The following is a 19,848-nucleotide window of genomic DNA, read 5'->3' as shown; positions in this document are numbered from 1 at the left end:
TATTAAATTTAAAATTTTCAAACCAATATCTAAAACAACAATTATATATAATAGTTTAATTTAAACAATAACAATGATAAATATGTTTAAAAATATATGTCAAAGGGAGCAATTGAATTTAACACTTAAATATACCAAGTCACAAAAATTCAAAATTATTTTTAATATTACAAATTTTCATACACAAGAATAATAATTACTCGTATAACTATCATTATTTAGTTGTTTGTTTTGATTAATATTTCTTTTATTTGACACTCTAATCTCCTGCACAACTTACTGATATTTAAAGTTGAAATTATTTTCTCAATCAATATAGTTGATCATTAGAAAATAAAATAAAATATTTTACGTTAATTTCTTTTAAATAATAAATGGAAAATAAAAACTTTAATCCACATTACATTCTTAAAAATTACTTTTAAAGTAACTTGCTTTTTAAAATAAATAAATAAACAATTCTTTAAATGTCTGTCCTTACACACATTAACCATTATTGGAAATAAAAATTCTAACATATTTTCTATATATTTATTTTTTTAAAAGTGACTTTTATTTAAAGTATTATTTTTTTATATACTATTTTTTATTTTAATGATTAATAATTATTTAGTCATATAAATCACTAAAATTAAGAAAATGTATTTTACTTTTATTTCTTAAAATAATATTATTTAAAAATAATATATATTTATTGATAATAAATATAAAAAAATAATTTTGTCTTAAAAAATTTATCAATAAAAGATTATATTTATCATTTTTATATTAAATAATAATATAAATATTCTTATTTGAATAATTTTATTCTTTTGTGTAAAAATTAAATTAATTTTATCTAATAAAAATTAACATTAATTATGTGTACATAAAACTCTATATAAGATTTTAAATAATTATATTTAAAACAAAATAAATTAAAATTTTATATTTAATAATTCATTTCAAAGATTTGAAATATATATTTTTAATAAAAAAGTTACACTACTTATGATTTTTGTTTTACATAATAGTTTATTTCAAAGGTTTAAAAAATATATTTGTAATAAAAAAAATCATATTTTTTAATATTAAAATTTCTGTTTTGTATATATTTTTAATTCATTTTTTAATATTTTCAACTTCAAATCTGATCAATGTCGATACATTGATTAGATTAATATGACAAAAACCATTACACAAGTATAAAATTATATATTATATAAGGCTACTCATATACTAATTAAACAAAATACAATAAAAAATTAGATAAGTCATTTTATTCATTGATTAAACAAATATAACAAAAAATATCGAACATGTTTATCGATGCACTAATTAAACAAGTCTAATAATACACATTGAACAATTTATCCATACAATCACTAGACAAGTATAGCAAAAAACATTAAACAAGACATTTCATACATTGATTACACGAGCCTTGGATAACTCATTATATGAGTTTGTCTAAACATTTATTAGACGAGTCTACCAACAATATACAATAGTAAAATGACCTTATCAATATATATATGTTAGGCAAGTTTATCTATACACAAATTAGACAAGTCTATTAATACAATACAAGTTTCATTAATTGGACAAGTCTTATAATATACTTCAGAGAAATCTAAAAAAATACTCATTATACAACTTTTTTTCATACCCTAATTAAATTGATTTATCAAAAATCCTTAGATGATTCATTCTATATTTTGATTACATAAGTCTAAGAATACTAGTTAGACAAGTTTGTCCATACATTGATTAGACCGAGTCTATCAATAAATACTAGACCAGTTTGTTCATACTTTGATAAGATAAGTTTAACAAAATAAATTATACAAGTCTATTAATACACATTAGACGAGTTTGTCCACTCACTGATTAAACAAGTCTTGCAATACACATTAGACTAGTTTGAACATACACTGGTTAGACAAGTCTAGAAGTACACATTATACAAGTGTGTCCATATACTTATGAGACAAGTCTAGCAATACGTATTAGAAGAGTTTGTCAATTCATTTATTAGACGAGTCTAGAAATACACATTAAACAAGTCTTTTCATACACTTATTAGACGAGTATTTCAAAAAATATTACATGAATCTAACAATACATATTAGAAGAGACTGTATATATACTAATTAGAAAAGTATAACAAAAATATACTAGATGAGTCATTCCATGTGCTGATTAGATGAGTTAAGGAATAATTTGATTAAACGAGTTGTGAATTATCTGATCAAACCAGTCTAGCAATACACATTAGACAAGTCATTAATATATTGATTAGACTAGTCTAACAATACACATTAGACAAACTTTTTAATACACATATTAAACGAGTTTATTGATATACATTAGACGAGTATATTCATTCATTGATTAGATAAATCTTGTAATATATATTAGACAGATTTGTTCAAACACTAATTAGAAGAATTTAGCAATACACATTAGACGAGTTTATCCATGCACTAATTAGACAAGTATTTTGTGCATAAAACATAAAACAAGTCATTCCCTATATTAATTACACGAGTCTTAGAATGTGCATTCTATTATCCGTGTGATTAATCGAGTCTTGTAACACATATTAGATATATTTGTCCATACAGTGATTAAATGAGTCTAGCAATATACATTAGACGAGTTTGTTTATATACATATTATACGAGTCTAGTAATACACATTAGACAACTCTATTCATTCTCTGGTTAGATGTGTCTTGCAATACACACTAGACTAGTTTGTTCATACACATTAGATGAATGTGTCCATATACTGATTAGAAAAGTCTAACATTAGATATTAGACAAATCTATCGGTGCACTGATTATATGAGTTTAGCAATACACATTATACCATGTTCACACATTGATTTATGTAACAAATATACACTAGTGCAGTAAGGGGAAACGACAACGGTTAATTTTGCTTATAGGCAGCGGTTATACAATCGAGGATATACAGGCGAGGCAAAAATGGGTAGGCCTTTTGCCTTGGTTATGACCAGAGGCAAAAAGGGGTAGGATTATGCCTCAGTTCCTAGGAAACCGAGGTAATAGCGTGTTTTTTTTAGACTTTAGGCCTCGGTTCGTACTGAGCCGAAGCGGTACGTGGTTGGTCGGAGCTACCAATGCCAACAGTCGTTACACGCATGGCCACCTCCATCCACGCCCTCCTTTACATCACTCGCGCAACCATAGCAAAAAAAAGGAATCACATCACTCGTGCAACCATAGAAAAAAAAAGGAATCAAATACAGACCAGAACCCTCAATTCAAGAGACGAACCCCAAATTACAAAATTGAATCACAAGATTTCCCAATTTCAGAAACAGAGAAGCAAGATTTCCCAACCTGAGATCAAAATAGAGACCCAAGATTTCCCAATTTCAAAAACTCAATCCCAAGGTTGCAATTTTTGAATGGCAATGATGCTTTCTGCTCCGCAACCGGACCACCATAAAAGAACCCAGAACGACACCGCTACGATTCACGATTTCTTCGCGAGTTCGTCCTCCTCAATTGACGCAACCAGAAAGCAAATCGTGCCTCCTTGATTCAATCTTCTCCACCCCAACCTGCACACATAATCACAGAAACAATGTTCGCTCCATCATTCAACTTCTTCGCCAGGAACCTGAAAACGCAAAAACCAAACTCAGAAATCGCAAATCCTTTTCATGGCGCTACCTCCATTAACACGGACGAGTTCTTTTCTTCCTCGCAAGCACAACCATGAGCTTCAATCATCAACTCCTTAAGTTGTTATCCATGGAAGAGAGTTGCGCGCCTCCATCCTCTCCACAGCGGCGTAGGAGTAAGAAGGCAGAATTTTTTCCCCTTTCCCCATCTGCAAAACCCTAATTTTGGAACCAAGGGAAATTTATGGAAACGAAGAAGAGTTCCTGCAAAGCCCCAAATCAAAACATTCAATCACGAGCTCTATTGCAACGAAACCACCTGAGAACAGAGACCACCACGCCGCAAAATCACCTGAGAACAGAGACCACAACACTGCAAATGTAAGCCCGTCTTAATCTCCATTAAACATGGCTTTTAGCATTGCAAAGACAATGGAGATGGAACCCTTGTGGAGGCAGCGCCACTACAGCCCTCATTGTGTTGCGTCGTCGTCGTTCTTTCGTTGCCCTCGTTGTACCCTTGTCGCGCCCTCGCCACACCCTAACGTGTCGTCGTTGTTCTTTCGCCGTTCCTCCCAAGTTATGTGTGAGAAAGGAAGAAGAAAGAAGCTTGAAGTAGTGAAAAATCTCGCACGAGACAAAGAAAGGGGGAAGGGGAAGGAGATAGGTTACGTTGTTTGAACGAGACTTGGGGAAATTAAACTTTTACACAGGCTTTTATGCCTCGAGTCCCCTCTTAATCGAGGTACTAGGTCTCTTCCAAACAAGGCATCAGATGAACAATCTGACTGACAGATTTTGCATGTTATTATGCCTCGGTTGCTCTTATAACCGATGCAATAGACCCTTTCTACTTTGATTTCCAAAGAACCGAGGCATATAACTTTGCTATTACTACATAAATGCCACCTTGTTTTTATATGCTTCGGTTTTTATAAAATTGAAGCATATATGGTGCGTTAAAATACAACTTTTTTACACATTCTCTTATTAGATGTGTCTTGCAATACACATTAGAATAGTTTGTTCATACACATTAGATGAATGTGTCCATATACTGATTAGAAAAATCTAACATTAGATATTAGACAAATCTATCGATGCACTGATTATATGAGTTTAGCAATACACATTATACCATGTTCACACATTGATTTATGTAACAAATATACTCAACATATTTTTGTATAGTCTATTTTTTATGTTTTTAGAGAGTTTACTCTATATTTTTTCACATGTTATATACTTTGTATTTTTACAAAATTTACTCTCTCTCTCTCTCTCTCTCTCTCTCTCTCTCTCTCTCTCTCTCTATCTCTCTCTCCTCTCTCTCTCCTCTCTCTCCTCTCATCTCTCTCTCTCTCTCTTCTCTCTCTCTCTCTCTCTCTCTCTCTCTCTCTCTCTCTCTCTCTCTCTCTCTCTCTCTCTCTCTCTCTCTCTCTCTCTCTCTCTCTCTCTCTCTCTCTCTCTCTCTCTCTCTCTCTCTCTCTCTCTCTCTCTCTCTCTCTCTCTCTCTCTCTCTCTCTCTCTCTCTCTCTCTCTCTCTCTCTCTCTCTCTCTCTCTCTCTCTCTCTCTCTCTCTCTCTCTCTCTCTCTCTATATATATATATATATATATATATATATATATATATATATACTTATGAATAATTTTTCACATTAATTTTATTAAAAATTTAATCATAAACTTAAAAATATTATTATGTTTTTCTCCAACCTCTAAATATCTTTTAATATAACATATATTTACTAACATAAAAAATACATACAAAGAAACATCAACCCGTAGGCTCAAATTTAAAACTAATTTGTGATTAAACAGATTAACTTGTTGATTTAAATCCACTTTTCAATAATTCAAATAGTGAAGTTCTTTTCTATCATTCAAATACTAAAATTCTTATGAAAATATTTTCGTTGTGTTGATGTACCTTTAACTATAAGAATTTTGTGTGTCTTTCCACATGCATCCAATGAAAATATATCATTTGTAACTACTTTAGTTGATTGTGAAATCACATCTGAAGGGAACACTTCTAATTTTTATTTTTATTTTTGGTAAAGTTGATTGAACTACATCTTAACCCACAACACACATTAACCAAGTCTAACCAAACTTAGATCAGAGATAATGAATATCTCGTCACTTTTATTCCCTATTGTGGGTTTCTGATGCCGAAAATTTGTGACGAGCTCGAGTGTCTCCAGATGCTAGGTGTTAATGACAGGCGTTGGGACGGCGGTTAATTTGAATTGATGTTCATGGTAGAGTAGTGATGGATAAGAAGTCATTGATACTGACGGAGGAGATAGTGGCAACAGTGGATGAAAGTGTTGCCTAAAGTGGTGATAAATATGGTTAGTTGTCAACTATGTCACCTCATTTAAAATTATTATATATTAAATATTTTTATTGGATTTACCGAAAAAGATACTAATTTTTTTTTTCAAGGGAAAACTAAGCAATGTCCAAAGTATTATCATAAATTCGAATTGAAAATTTTACACTGAATCAAAAGAAAAAAAAAAGTGGTATATAAGAAAAACAATTCACACGTAGATTAAATTTTAAGATTTTATATACAAACAATTCATTTGGCAGAGATGTTGATTCTAAGAATTTGGAGTTTGGAGCCTCTCGACAGCTTGACTTTTGCTAGGTCTTTTGTTTTTTAACTATTCCTTTGCACATTTTAGAGCTAATTAAGGTTTCCCATTGTTATCATAACTAACCATTTGTTCCACCAAACATGCTATTCTATTATAAACTATATCTGTAATTCAAACTAAAATTTGGCTTTAAAAATATAAATGAAGATAATCTTCACTTCTAAAACTAAGTTGTTGGGTTGAATTAAACTCCAAGAAAGAAAAAATAATAAATTTAATTTTTTATTTCTCTTTTTGTGAAATTAGAACAATTGTTAAGTTCCCATATTACTTTTATCAAGTGGAGTTTAAATCGATATTTTTTTTTCATGTGGAAAATTAACATTTTTTTTTTACAAATTGAATATCATTTTTTTACAGTCATCAACCTCTATTTGTTCTTTAGAAAAAATACATCTTACTTTTTGTCATTCTTATAAAATAATTATTTCGATGAGACTTGTTCAAAGCAGTAAACTTTGCATGGCTTAGTTTAGAGTGTGAAAGGCTCCACCACCTTTTACATCAGTATGCTTTCAAGACGATTCAATTATGGTGGCTGATACGTCTGTGTCAACAATTATGGCAGACACATATCAGAATTTACAACTCCTTGCAATTTTTTATTTATTTTTACTTTATTCTTATTCACTTATTTATTGGTATTATATTCAAATCATAGTGTAACTTCAGATCAAGATGGATTTATAAACACTTAATAATCAAACTACAGTATTCAACCAGAGAAATAAACACTCTTTCTCTAAACTGGAGAAAATATCAAGAGGCTAGGAATAGACAAATAACAACTAGGAAAATGACATGTGCAAGAAGAGATTAATCGAGATTAATCAAGAACCGTGTTCATGATTTTGGAGTCTTTCAACGACTTGACTCATGCTAGGTCTCACATCTTTCTCTTCCTCTACACATTCCAAAGCCACCGTTGCCAAAATCTCTAACTGCTTCATGTTGTAATCTGATCCTAAAGTGGGGTCAACAATTTGTTCCACCCAAGATGTTCCTTCTGGTGTTTTCCTTCTTTTCTCCCTCACCCATGTTGCCAACCTCTCATTATGCGACTCTTGCCCTGGTTCTGTCACTTGGACTCCAATCATTGGACTCCTCCCAGTTATCATCTCCAACACAACAATTCCATAGCTATAAACATCAACCTTGGAAGTGATTTGCAAGTTGAAAACCCATTCTGGTGCCATGTAACCCCTTGTGCCTCTTATTCTAGAGAAGCTTGAGTTGTTGAGGTTGTTTCTATTCAATGGCTTGGACAAGCCAAAATCAGCCACCTTGGGTTGGTAATCAGAGTCAAGAAGTATGTTTTGAGGCTTGATATCACAGTGCAAGATCCACTCCAAGCACTCTTCATGTAAATAGGCCAAACCCTTTGCCATTCCCATTGCAATGTTGTACCTCTTCCTCCAATCAAGTGAATTTGATGGAAGATTATTAGCCAAAGAGCCGTTTTCCATGTACTCATAAACCAGGATCCTGTGTTTTCCTTCCACACAATAACCCCACATGCCGATCAAGTTCATGTGATTGAGCCTTCCAATGATGCTCATTTCAGTGAGGAACTCACTCTCTCCTTGGTCCGCAAATTCGTGCAGCTTTTTTATTGCTGCAACTCGGTTATCCGATAACACAGCCTTGTACACTGTCCCTCCTGCACCCCTTCCGATCTCTTCACTGAAACCCTTTGTGGCTTGTTTCAGTTCAGAGTATGTGTACCTTCTGAACCCTGTAGCTGCAGCAAGAACATACCCTTGTTGGTCTGCCCTGACCAAATGGTCGCTACTCCTAAACAAGAAACACCACACCATAAAGATGCACACCGCCTCAAACCCTCCTAAGCCAACTGCAAACCAAAGCATGAACTTCACAGACCCATTTTCCTTGCCTTTCACATATGGTCTTTCTAGTAGCATTTCTGCATTTCTCGGACAAACCAAGCCATCATTGTTTTGCAGGTGGTTCTCTTGAGCACTTTCTTTTGGCAGACGCACGAAAAATTGCCCTGGGAAACCGGGTGAATGGTGTCCATTTAGCAACTGCGTCTTTGGGTAACACCAAAAGTTCCCATTCTCTACAGCAAAGCTGTACTGAAAGCCCAAGCACTCGCACACCTCCAAGCACAGTTTCTCACATTGTTTATATGTGTAATTTTGAAAGGAAGTTCCATAGTCATATCCATAAAAGTCCACTTCATAGAGAGGCACTACGCGATATTCTGTCTTGTTATCACAGGTAGTTTTGAATTTTGGTGTGCAACCCAAAGACCAATCTTGGCTATCAACCCAGCTATATCCTTCAAGACACTCACACTTTCTACCAATTGCTTTATCATGACTGCATATACTGTTAGGTCCACAGATCCCATGAATGAAACAAGGTTGTGATTTAAATTGCCCTGCTATTGACCAATCTTCTTGACCGTTTTCTCTGCTATAGATACGAACATTGCCATCATAGTCAAGGGTCAACCTTCGTTGAAGGAGTAACCCATAATCAATTGTCGTTAAACTATATTTATCAGAAACACTGAATAGACCCAAATCATCTAGAACTGCAACTCTGCTACTATTGTACGAGGTTCTTCCGTTACCAAACCCAACGTTGTTGCTAACCAGCCAAGGATCCGGCCAATAAACGCTTGAAACTTGACGACCCTCGTACAAAAGACGGAAAACGTTGTCGTTGTCGAAGAAGAGCTTGTAAAACCCAGAGGAATAGTTGCCCTCACTTCTCGCAGAGACTAGCTTCGTGAACCTGCCATCAAGTTATATCATCAGTGTGAATCAAATCGATTTTGAATTACATAAAAGCATTTTAGCGTGTAATCCAAAAGTTCAACGTGTAATTTCAGTAAAATGAAAGAGAAAGTGTGAAAAAAATTGGTGATATATACCTGGTGAGAAGCTGGCCAGGGAGGAGTGTATCAGTCGGAAAATTAAAGCTTTCCCACAAAACAGAGCTTCTATTGGTCTGTTCCCGGAGCACGAGGTTCCCGGTGTCGTGCAAATGCAACTCCAACGGCTGCTCCGACAGAGTCTTGGTGTCCCAAACGTCGAACTGTCCGGCGTCAGACAACACGAGGTTGCCGTTCTTGAGCAGGGAGAGCGAGGAGCGTTTCCCGTTCACCGGAACGTCGCGGTTGGCCATCCAAACCACGTGCTTCTCCGCCTGCGAGAACCACACGCCGAAGCAGTACGCGTTCTCCCCCACGTTCCTGAACCCCGCCGTGAACGTCCCCTTCGGCGACGAAACTATCACGTCTTCGTCGGGTCTCTCCACGGAGAGGGGGAGCGCCGCCGAAGAGTGGAGGTACAAGAGGAGGAGGAGGATGGACATGAAGATTAGTGAAGAAGAAGAAGATGAAGAAGAAGCCATGAAAACGTTGTTGAAGATTTTGGAAAGTGAGTCGATGAATTTGTAGTAGCCATGTTATATTATACAGTGAAAATAGCAACTGGGTGTGGGAAAAGAAAAAGAAAGTTCGTACCTTGCATGTAGACAAGACACATGTGGGTGATTACGACCTTCGTTGGTTCTTTCGTTCTTCTTTTTTCTCGCTTACATTCATATTTCTTGTTTACACAAATCTAAAAAAATGATATTTTATTGTTTGATCGGTAAAACAGATAACTTTGGAATGAAAAAAGGAAATGGATGCCGTGTACGACAGCGTGTGAGATTTGAAGAATGCAGACTTTCCGATTATAGGAAAAGATAAAGAATGTAAAGTAAAGCAGTACTGCATAGACTGTAGTATTTTATTCGATCCACCACGCCATTTGAAATAAGAAAGTTTGTATAATCACGAAGTCAAACGTTACGTACTCTTTTGCATCTGGAAATGCACCTCATGGATCAACTCACTCTTTCATGCTTCAATTTCAAAAAGATAAATAAAGACAACCAAGGAAGTCTTTGTTTAAACATACCCTTGTGACCCGTAAAATCATATGGGATAATTGACTTAAAATTTCTAAGAATAAATCTTATGAAATCTTGACCACCTTTAAATTGAAGTCATGTGAAAATAATTTCTTTACAAAATTTGAAAAAGTTGAGGTCTTTATGACTTATATGATTTACTTTTAAACATCAACAAAAATTGTTAGTAACAGTGAAAAATTAAATCAAATCAAATCAAATCAAAGTTGTCCTAACTCATTACGATTTTTATTGTAAAACTGAATATATCAAGTTTTTTTTATTGTTGAACTCGAAGAGTTCTCCATTGAGCTCTCATCAAGCTCTGCGTCGAACTCTTTACTAAGCTCTCTACATGCTCATCCAAGCTATGCAAGTTGTCTAGGTTCCTTCCTAGGCTATCCACTTGTTTGGTCAACCTATTACTTTATTCAACTGTTTTGCCATGTTCATCGCACTACTCAGCAATATTATCATATCTTACCAACATCTCCAAACTGCTCAATCGTTTAGCTGACCTCTTCTTGCTACTGGCAAATTTGTTGAGTTCTCTTTGCTACTTGGCAAACTTGTCGAGTTCTCTTTGCTACTCGACAATCTTGTCTAGCTCTTCACTCGCTCGTTCCTCACTCAACTATATACATTATAGCTTTCGTTCAACATATTTACAAAAAAATTATCATGAGTCATGATGACTTCACATTTTCAAAATTTTATGAAGAAATCGTTAGAACTCATAAATACTTACCTTTAATGTGTAAATTTTTAAGTTAACTACTCCATTGTTTTAATTTATGAGGTAAATTACTCTATTTTTAAAAGTTTTCCTATTCTTAAGAATCTTGTGTTCAATAAAGTATTATACTAAGAATTTTATTCATTTTACTCATGTTCAATGAAGTTATGCTCTTTCTTGTTTAACTTAGACATTTTGGGATTGTCTTTTTAGTTTTTGAAGTTTCATAAAAAAAATCAAGAGAAAGGAAATAGTTCATTATTGCTTTTTTTTAGTTTTCTGTTGACTCTATAATTAAATTAACAACTTTTTGCTGATTGTCTATGACTTTTTTTAGTGAATATACTAACACTCTCCTTGACCTAAAAGACCATTAGACTAGCTTAAGGTTTAAGTAGGTAAAGTCTTTGCTTTAAAATGGTCTCCAAATTTTTTTTTAGTATTAATATACCTTTATTAAATTAATTGTAAAATTATGTTTGAGAATAAAAATTAAATTAAATTATTTCATGTTATAATTTGTATATGTATTAAAGAGAATGATTAGTTATCTTTATTCTCTTACTAATCAATTTTGATTTTTATCTTCATATTTTATGTGACATATTTTATCTCTATGTGACTTATCATACAGAGATTCTACTCCTTTGCTTATTGCTTTCTTCTTGAAAATTATTTCATTAGTTTAATTTGACACATTAGTCGATACTTATTAGTTTATTATCATCTCTTTTATGTAGTTGTCTCATGATCTCCTATGGTACATTTTAACAAATTATTTTATTACTAAATATAAAAATCTCATTTTTAAGTTTGCTTTACACATTCTAAACCCTTCAACTACCCCTTCATTAAGCACCACCTCCTAGTGATTGCATTGAGAGTCATTTGACTCAAGTTTAGAGAGCTATTTTCTTGCATCTAGGTGTATGCGCCCATTCATAATGAAGTATCTAGCACTAAGTGTTACTTTTGTTTGACACTTTTTGTTTATGTGACACTTTTTGCTTATTTTCCTTGCTTCTTCTTTAAAAAATATGTCTTTAGGTGATTGAGAAGAGGGTCAAGGTTTTGGGTTCTTAGGGTTATCTTGAAGACCACAATTTTCATAATTAGATCTTCGTCTACTTCCATTGTGCATATTTTTCATTTTGTCTCTCTTTTTTTTCATTGGAGTTAGATATTTAATTAATTAAAATCACGTGTAATTTGTATTATCTATATTTATATATCTTTCCATTCAATGTTAATACTTTTTTTTCTATGATTAATGTTTGTTGGTTTGATCAACCATTGATATTTGATTTATTGAGTATTGAAAAATATTTTTTATGATTTAGAACCAAAACAAAAATATCTATGAAGCTTTTATCTATAATTGAGTTTGACTAATTATTGTAATTCTTGTGAAAGAAAGTTTTCATAATTGACTTTAAAAAAATAGACTTTTTCTACTAAGGAACTGGGATGGGAGTAATTAAATTGAAAAAACAAAGTGAGTAATAATTTCCATAATAGTAAAGTTTGATAAAGTTTATATACCATATCCTTTTTAATTTATCTTGAATTTCAATCTTTTGATCCCAAAAAAGAGTGTTATTTGTTTTTTTTTTGTTTGCATAATTTTAGTTATTGAATCATTAACACAATTTATGAAAATAATCTTGTGTTTAAATTAGTTATCTTTTTATTTCTTTTTACACTCTTCTACTTTCCATCACTTCTAAAACAAAAATTACATAATTAAAAATTAAATTATTTTATTATTAAACATTACTTATTGATATACTTTTATTACGAATATCTAATATATTTTTTACATGGCTTTCAATTAATAAAAATATATAATTAATTCTTAATAAAAATAAATGCAAAATAAATAAAATTTATTAGTGGGACCAATTTCTCAATATAAGATTAGCATAAAAGAAAATTCAACCCTAAAGACTAGTGGAGAATATTTAAGTTCAAGTCAACGTGACTTTTAAGTTTTTAAGAAAAAGGAAATGAAAAAATACTTCTGTTTTTAAATTAAAAAGTCATGGCTTTCATAAATACATATTAATATTTCATTTCATTTTCTTTATTTTAAAATGTAAGAAATAAGTGAAGATTTATTAAAAAGAATATCAACATTGAGCTCAAGAAGAGCCATATGTTTTAGCACACAGGCAATGAATGCTACAAGCTTGATTATGGACTATAGATAACAATAGGGCTCCTAACAATGTAACGTGTGCTTCTCCAAATAAGGGAACCTGATACTATTTTCATGCTTGCCATAGATTTTGCTTTCACCACTACCTTGAAACTCTTCTTCTGCTGAGTATGAGAGAAAATGAGGCTTGCAGGTTTCACTGTGATCTCCACTCCTTTGGGAGATTTGATGGTGGCATTGAAGATGGTTGGAGCAGGACCAACATTGGTCACTCTTCTCCTGAAAACTCCTACTGTTGTGCCTGAGTTGTTTTCCACACTAAGTTGCATGGTGGGGTAGTTGAGAGCATCATGGCCAAGTCCAGGAAGCAAAGAGGTGCAGTTCACAGGAGAGCCAACTAACACTGATAGAGTGGAACCATTATAGCCCTCATGGCATAAAAACTGAACATATGCAAAGTCATCCATGTCATAGACTAAACCAGGGCTCACAGCTCTTGTAGGGCTCACTTGACCAGCACCATAGGCAAATTCTGCCTCCTTGTTAATTCTCTGGCTCATAGGTTTAGCTGAACAAAGAAGTAGATAGACAAGTCAAAAGTCAAGCCTTCTTAAAACATAGTGTTTAGTACCTGCTAGTGTCGGTGTCATCAAGCTTAACCAATCAGAAACTGTAGTTGGTAGGTACAACTTTTATGAAAGTCTTTTACAATTATTACTCTATAAGACATGAGACACAAAAGGCTTCAGATTTTGCATATGATGAAACAAAACAACCAGCAAAAGTGGAAATAGGCTTTGACTCTCACCTGTAGTAATAATGGCTGATCTTATTGCAGCAGGAGACCAATTGGGGTGAAATGATTTCACATATGCTGCTACACCAGAAACATGAGGGCATGCCATAGAAGTTCCAGACATAAGTGTAAATTCAGAAAACTGGGTATCTCCTTTCTCTCCAGTAATTGACTTCATAGGTGTATAAGATGCCAAGATGTTAAGGCCAGGAGCTGTAACATCTGGCTGCATCAAAAAGATTGGAAAAAATGTTATTTGACACCATTTGATTACCACCTTACAACTTTTCTAGGAGTGAAATGGTCTTAATAATAGTTAACTTTTGTATTTCTAAAGAAAAAAGAGAGTAATGAGGAATAGTGTTAAATGGGTGTAAAAAAATTTCTGGTGTCAAAGTACCTTATCTGATTAGATTATAAAACTTACTCAGTTCCTCAAATAGTAGCTAAACGGTCAATATACTAATAGATAGCATTATGATTGCTTTGCAGCCTCTGGTACCTTGAGAATATGTTTAGATGCTGGATTTGGACCCCTAGATGAAAATGAAGCAGTAAATGGAGCTGGAATCTTTACTTCGTGGGTCTTATGTATTACTGCTGATGGCGATCTTAGTTTAACAAGAAATTAAAATAAGTTATCTAGAGATGATTAAGTAGAACAGTGTTGTATTGTAACAATGATTCATTTATGATAAGCTTGTAAAGGAAAAGTAAACAAGTAACCAAATATGGAGAGAGCAATGAAGAGAATCTTATCATACCTTGTGGAGTGTGTATAATTGATAATAATTTGACCTATGCTACTATTCACTATGGTAGCTGGAGCCATGAATATTTGGGCAATTTCAAAAACTTGGTCAGTTTCCATTATAGTACCAATGCCACCAATTCCTTTCACAACAGATTCACTGCCCCAGCCACTTAAACTACAGTATACAAGTTTTCCTTTCACCTTATTTGGATCCAAGGAGTCTTCAAAGCAGAACCTGTCAATGCATTGAATTGTTCTTTGCTAATATGGAAAGCTTAACAATGTGCTGTCAAAAGAAACAAAAAAGAATACCTAGCATTTTCCTTGCTTCCAGAGTTTCTGGCTGCATCAGTCCCATTGACAAGGGGGTACTGTTTTTGTTTTGGATTGAAGGTGGTCAGCCCTCCCCCCTGCATTTTCACACAGTTGGATGTGTAGGAATATAGAGTGAATTTTAGTAACCATAAGGTAAACATATATAGTCCTTTTAACCAAATAAAGTTAATTTTTTTTTACATGTTAAACAGTATTTCAAGTTGACATTTGGGCTGTATTTGGTCTGTGTAATGACAAACTACATTATTTGATCATGGATATTGATGTGTAAAATTTTGTACACCATGTTTCACTTCTGTTTTTCATGGATTTTCTGTTAGGCTGTGACCTCATTCCATGATCATTATTTGTTAATTTCTCTTAAGATGTTTTTATTGCATTAAGTTGTGTTTTTCTGGTTTTGAAAAGATTGCTGGTGGACTGAAATAGAGGAAGAGAAACTGGATCGGTGAAATATCATGATACAAGTTCAATGTAGTAACTTGTAAAGACTTGCAACTTACAACAATGTAGACTCACCTTAAATACTGAGTTACATGCATCATGACTCAACTTGAAGTCTATCAGAATCACAGAAATTTCTCAGTTCTCATACAGAAACAATAACTGAAAATCTCCTCTACATTCTCATAATTGATTTCAATGCAAAAATTTCCTCTGTATAGATAATTATAGGTGTATGTGAAATTAAAAATTGGTTAATTATGAACACAACTGTTTTCATTTTAAAATATGGTAAAGTTGCTGTGGTTATGTGGAAGAACATATGTGAATGCCAAAGTAAGAAGAACTTACAGAAAAATTCTTTCCATTTCCCAACTGAATAGTGCTCCTGAAATCCCTATCAATGGCACTAGCAGCCACTGTTACAATCCATGGTGCAGTATTTGTGACAGTTGCCATGAATGGTCCATCATTTCCAGCTGAGGCCACAGTGATTATGCCTTTCCTCATGGCATGAAATGATCCAATTCCTATAGAGTCCTGCACATAATTTGGATTCCCTCCACCAATGGAAATGGATATGACATCAACACCATCATGTATAGCAGCTTCAAATGCTGCTAGTATGTCCATGTCTGCACAATCATCACTCGCCCAGCAGACTTTGTAAACTGCCAATCTGGCTGATGGCACAGCACCACGAGCCTTTCCTTTGGCTATGCCAAAGAGACTTGCATCTGGGACAACAGTTCCTGCTGCTGTTGATGCAGTATGAGTTCCATGACCAACCACATCTATGGGGGATAATATGTCAGATGGATCAGGCCTTCCACCAATCTTGAAATATCTGGCTCCTATCAGCTTGCTTCAAGTCATGGACAGAATACTAATATTTAATTCAACTATTAAATTATTCATTTTAGTAGTTATTTTTTAATCTTTTTCTCTGTCCACTTATATCAATAGTTTCAAGTAAACTACTTTCAGATAAGTACACGTAAAATTTAACTAAAACATGATCACAGATTCAAAAAACAGTGACAAAAATGTACAGAAGAATAGGGATGTTACTTATTGCAGCCTGAAAAATTTGCATATTTATCACAAGTTCCTTTCCACTTTGCAGGTGGAGGACCAAATCCATCGTCCTTGAAGCTTTGAAGCTGAGGAGTGACCCCTACCTCGTCAATATGGAGAGACACAATGTCAGTTAAACCATGTAAGTTTCACTATGTGTGTGTGTGTGTGTGTGATATCAAGAACAAGGATGAAATATTGAAAATGGAATGTAAAGTATGATGAACCTGTATCCAAAAGAGCCACAATTATGTCACTTTCTGATTTCAGTTTTCTCTTAGCAGTCAAAGGTAATCCTATGAAGTCCCATGATCTTGTTGTGTGTAGCTTGCGGTACTGATTTGGAATAACAGAAACTACTTCATCCATGGCTAAATATAGCAAGCAAGAAAGTAAAAAAAGTGAGTAAAACTAAAAGTACTCACTAATTGACAAATAACATGAATAAACTAGAGAAAAATGACCACATGCCAGACAAATTCTTAGCTTCATCCTCGGACAATTTAGCAGCAAATGCATTAAAGCTCTTTGTGTAGCTGTATACCATGGATTCTTTGGCTTCAAGGATGCTGCTAAGTAAACACAGTTCAAAACAAGAGCTACACAGTCACTTTTTTTGTGTCTTACGCTTGAAGAGTAAAGAATAAGAAAATGTTTATGATTTTATTAGGCCACCTTCCTTTAACAGCAGAGAGAATATTTAAATGGGCGTCTAGAGCTATGTCTCTACTCCCAGCATGATCTCCCAGGAAAACAATGTAAAAGTTCTGCATACATCTCAAATGTTGTGATCAGGCTCATATACAGTAGGAAACAGAATGACATGTTAGAACCTAAGCATAAATAGTGAATATGTGGTTGGTCTTTCCTTAAAAAAAATAAAGAATTAAGTATGTTTTTAGTCACTAAATTTGATACAAAATTGGATTTCGTTCATATCCCAAAATTTGATATATTTTGGTTTCCAAAACTTTGAAAATAAATTAATATAGGGATTTTTAATCCAACAATATCAATTCTTTTAGGTGTTAAACAGTATTCTAAATTGGCATCTGAACAGTAACATGTCAGATGATTTAAACAGTTCAATTATCAGCCTGAAATACAGTTTAAAAGAGGTTGACGTTGTTGTGTTAAAAGACTGTATAAATTTGAAAAAATGTATCAAAATTTAGAATAGAGATGAATTGCAATTTGGTATCAATTAACTAAAAACATATTTAACCAAAAGTTAAAACAGTATATATGTATTCAGATATAAAGAATAATTGAGGAGAATAAATTGATTGCCTTTTGTTTGTCACCATCAGCTGAAGCATTTCTCAGCAGAAGCAGAAACAATGGAAACCAAAGAAAAAGAGTTGGGAAGTTTCTGCATGAACATAGTGACATCTTAGGCTTATAACTCATTAACATACGGATAAACAGTGTACAGCTTCCAAGAAGAACCTTATATACTGTAGAAAAGAAAGAATACAGAAGCAGGTTTCAACCAGTTTTGCTTCTTTCAATTATTAATCAAGGTTTTTGGTGGGGGAAACTTGCAAGTCAGATTACAGAATTTCTGATTCCACCTTTGACTACAGTCAACATCACGTTGCTTCTTCAGGATAAACTTCCACTAACATTCTCATTTTCATCATCTTTGTTGGTCTTATCATATAGCAGTGTTAATGAAGATTAATAATGCTGAAATCTCCTAGTTTTTTTGTCTTGGGTTCAAAATCAACAGATGATGAGAAATTGAAGAGTTTGAGAAGTTTGATATTGGAAGCTCCAAGACACATGTCACTGTTAAGTGCAGAAGAGACATTGCTTAAAGAAAATAGTCATTTGCATTAAGAACCCTTTATTCCTTGAATTCCAATGCAAGAGAGTTAACCATTTGGAAAATATTATTTGTTTTTCATTAGCATAGCTTGAAGTTTAACCTAAATGAATCACAAGTTGATGATATTAAACAATTGGCAGTGTCCCTCTTAGCTTTTTCTTATTTCCTTGTATGGATTAATTCATGATCTTGTTTATTGGTACATTTTTATTATTTTTTATTAGAAAATAAGTTTAAATCTAATTTATTCTTACAAAATTAATTTATAAGATTTTAATTTAGTAATAGGTGATACAATAGTTTTAATAAATCATACTAAAAAAATTTTAATCTAATATTAGATGAAGTTTATTATCTTAAAACAATATTAATTAGAAAATGAAGTTATATGATAAAAATTATTTTATTTATATATTATTTAAAATATATAATTCTTAATTTGTAATTACCATAATTTTATTCCATTGCTTTTACATAAAAGTTTTCACATAGAGAAACAAATCTATTCACGTTTTTAGAAAGAACTTTTTTACTTTTGAAAAAGAAACTATTATTATATCAATTTATTAATATGTATTTAGTAATGTAATAAAATAGTGTTAAAAACCCTTTGAGACAGACAATTAGTCCTTATCACTCCTTGTTCCCTCCTTAAGATTTAAGATAAAGGTCTCACATTCTTTTCAACATCCTTTAAAGCTTTATAGAAATTCTCAAACTATTAATTCCTATAAATGATTTTTTTTATAATGTAATTTATTCTATTTTCTAAAATTTCAACCATTTATATTTCTCAAAAAGTTATGTGACATTTTTTTACATCAAAGTTTTTCTTCAGATTTTTTGTTGACTTATAACTTCCAAATTAATCTCTTTTAAACAAGAGTGGTTTCTTAGTTGTGAGAAAGGACTATGATAGAATGATGAACATTTCATATATCTTTGTCTATTTTGTTTATTTGAATATTAAAGAAATTACAATTAATTAGATCACGGTGCATGTTATTTGAAGTTAATATTAGAATTAACTATACAATGGACCGATAAGATGCATAAAATAAATGTTTATGAGAATATCAAAGTTAAAAGATAATCTAAAATTAAATAATAATAATAAAAAATAAATAAAAATATCAAATAACATCAATTTAAATATATAATAAATTAGTTATGTTTACAATTTGAATAGAAGTTGTTATCTACATTTCTATTCCAAAATAGATTCAACCTAAAAAAAATATTTAATTAGAAATTAAAATTTACAATATTCCAAATAGGATTTAAGAACTAAAACATCCAACTAAGTTAATAGAATATGCTTACAACTTGTCATATTAATCATGCATGATAGTTGTATCATCTAAAATCATCTCGATGTTAGATCAACCACCCTAGACACTAGAGAGCATTCTCATGAAAAGATATGAGAATGAAAAGTACATTATCATATTATTTAATCGAATTGTAGAGAGTGATGTC

At 32.5% G+C, this 19,848-nt stretch overlaps 2 protein-coding genes and 1 long non-coding RNA gene across 3 annotated transcripts; 1 reads left to right on the top strand and 2 right to left on the bottom strand.

Moving 5' to 3' along the window:
• Positions 1 to 6,961: 6,961 nt before the first annotated feature.
• LOC124837992 (putative receptor protein kinase ZmPK1) lies at positions 6,962 to 9,944 on the bottom strand. Its single transcript, XM_047313490.2, has 2 exons — positions 9,210 to 9,944; positions 6,962 to 9,070 (listed from the first exon to the last, which is right to left on the bottom strand). The coding sequence occupies exons 1-2, from the start codon at positions 9,689 to 9,691 to the stop codon at positions 7,138 to 7,140; spliced, it is 2,415 nt and encodes an 804-aa protein (XP_047169446.1). The 5' UTR covers positions 9,692 to 9,944; the 3' UTR covers positions 6,962 to 7,137.
• On the top strand, positions 9,696 to 9,980 carry LOC148191196 (uncharacterized). The gene is made up of 2 exons (XR_015783005.1): positions 9,696 to 9,825; positions 9,943 to 9,980. It is a non-coding gene; the product is annotated as an uncharacterized LOC148191196 (long non-coding RNA).
• Positions 9,981 to 13,166: 3,186 nt separating this feature from the next.
• On the bottom strand, positions 13,167 to 17,954 carry LOC124837988 (subtilisin-like protease SBT4.14). Its single transcript, XM_047313487.2, has 11 exons — positions 17,829 to 17,954; positions 17,214 to 17,305; positions 17,010 to 17,107; positions 16,766 to 16,909; positions 16,533 to 16,638; positions 15,813 to 16,326; positions 14,994 to 15,091; positions 14,692 to 14,916; positions 14,430 to 14,538; positions 13,940 to 14,153; positions 13,167 to 13,699 (listed from the first exon to the last, which is right to left on the bottom strand). Exons 1-11 carry the CDS (start codon positions 17,952 to 17,954, stop codon positions 13,167 to 13,169), a joined length of 2,259 nt encoding a protein of 752 aa, XP_047169443.2.
• Between the last annotated feature and the right edge of the window lie 1,894 nt (positions 17,955 to 19,848).

The sequence above is a fragment of the Vigna umbellata genome, chromosome 11 (assembly GCF_029865625.1).
Source record: "Vigna umbellata cultivar VRB3 chromosome 11, Vumbellata_1.0, whole genome shotgun sequence".
Classification (NCBI taxonomy): Eukaryota; Viridiplantae; Streptophyta; class Magnoliopsida; order Fabales; family Fabaceae; genus Vigna; species Vigna umbellata.
The sequence above is the reverse complement of the archived record's forward strand: the minus strand, read 5'-3'. Positions and strand labels throughout refer to the sequence as shown.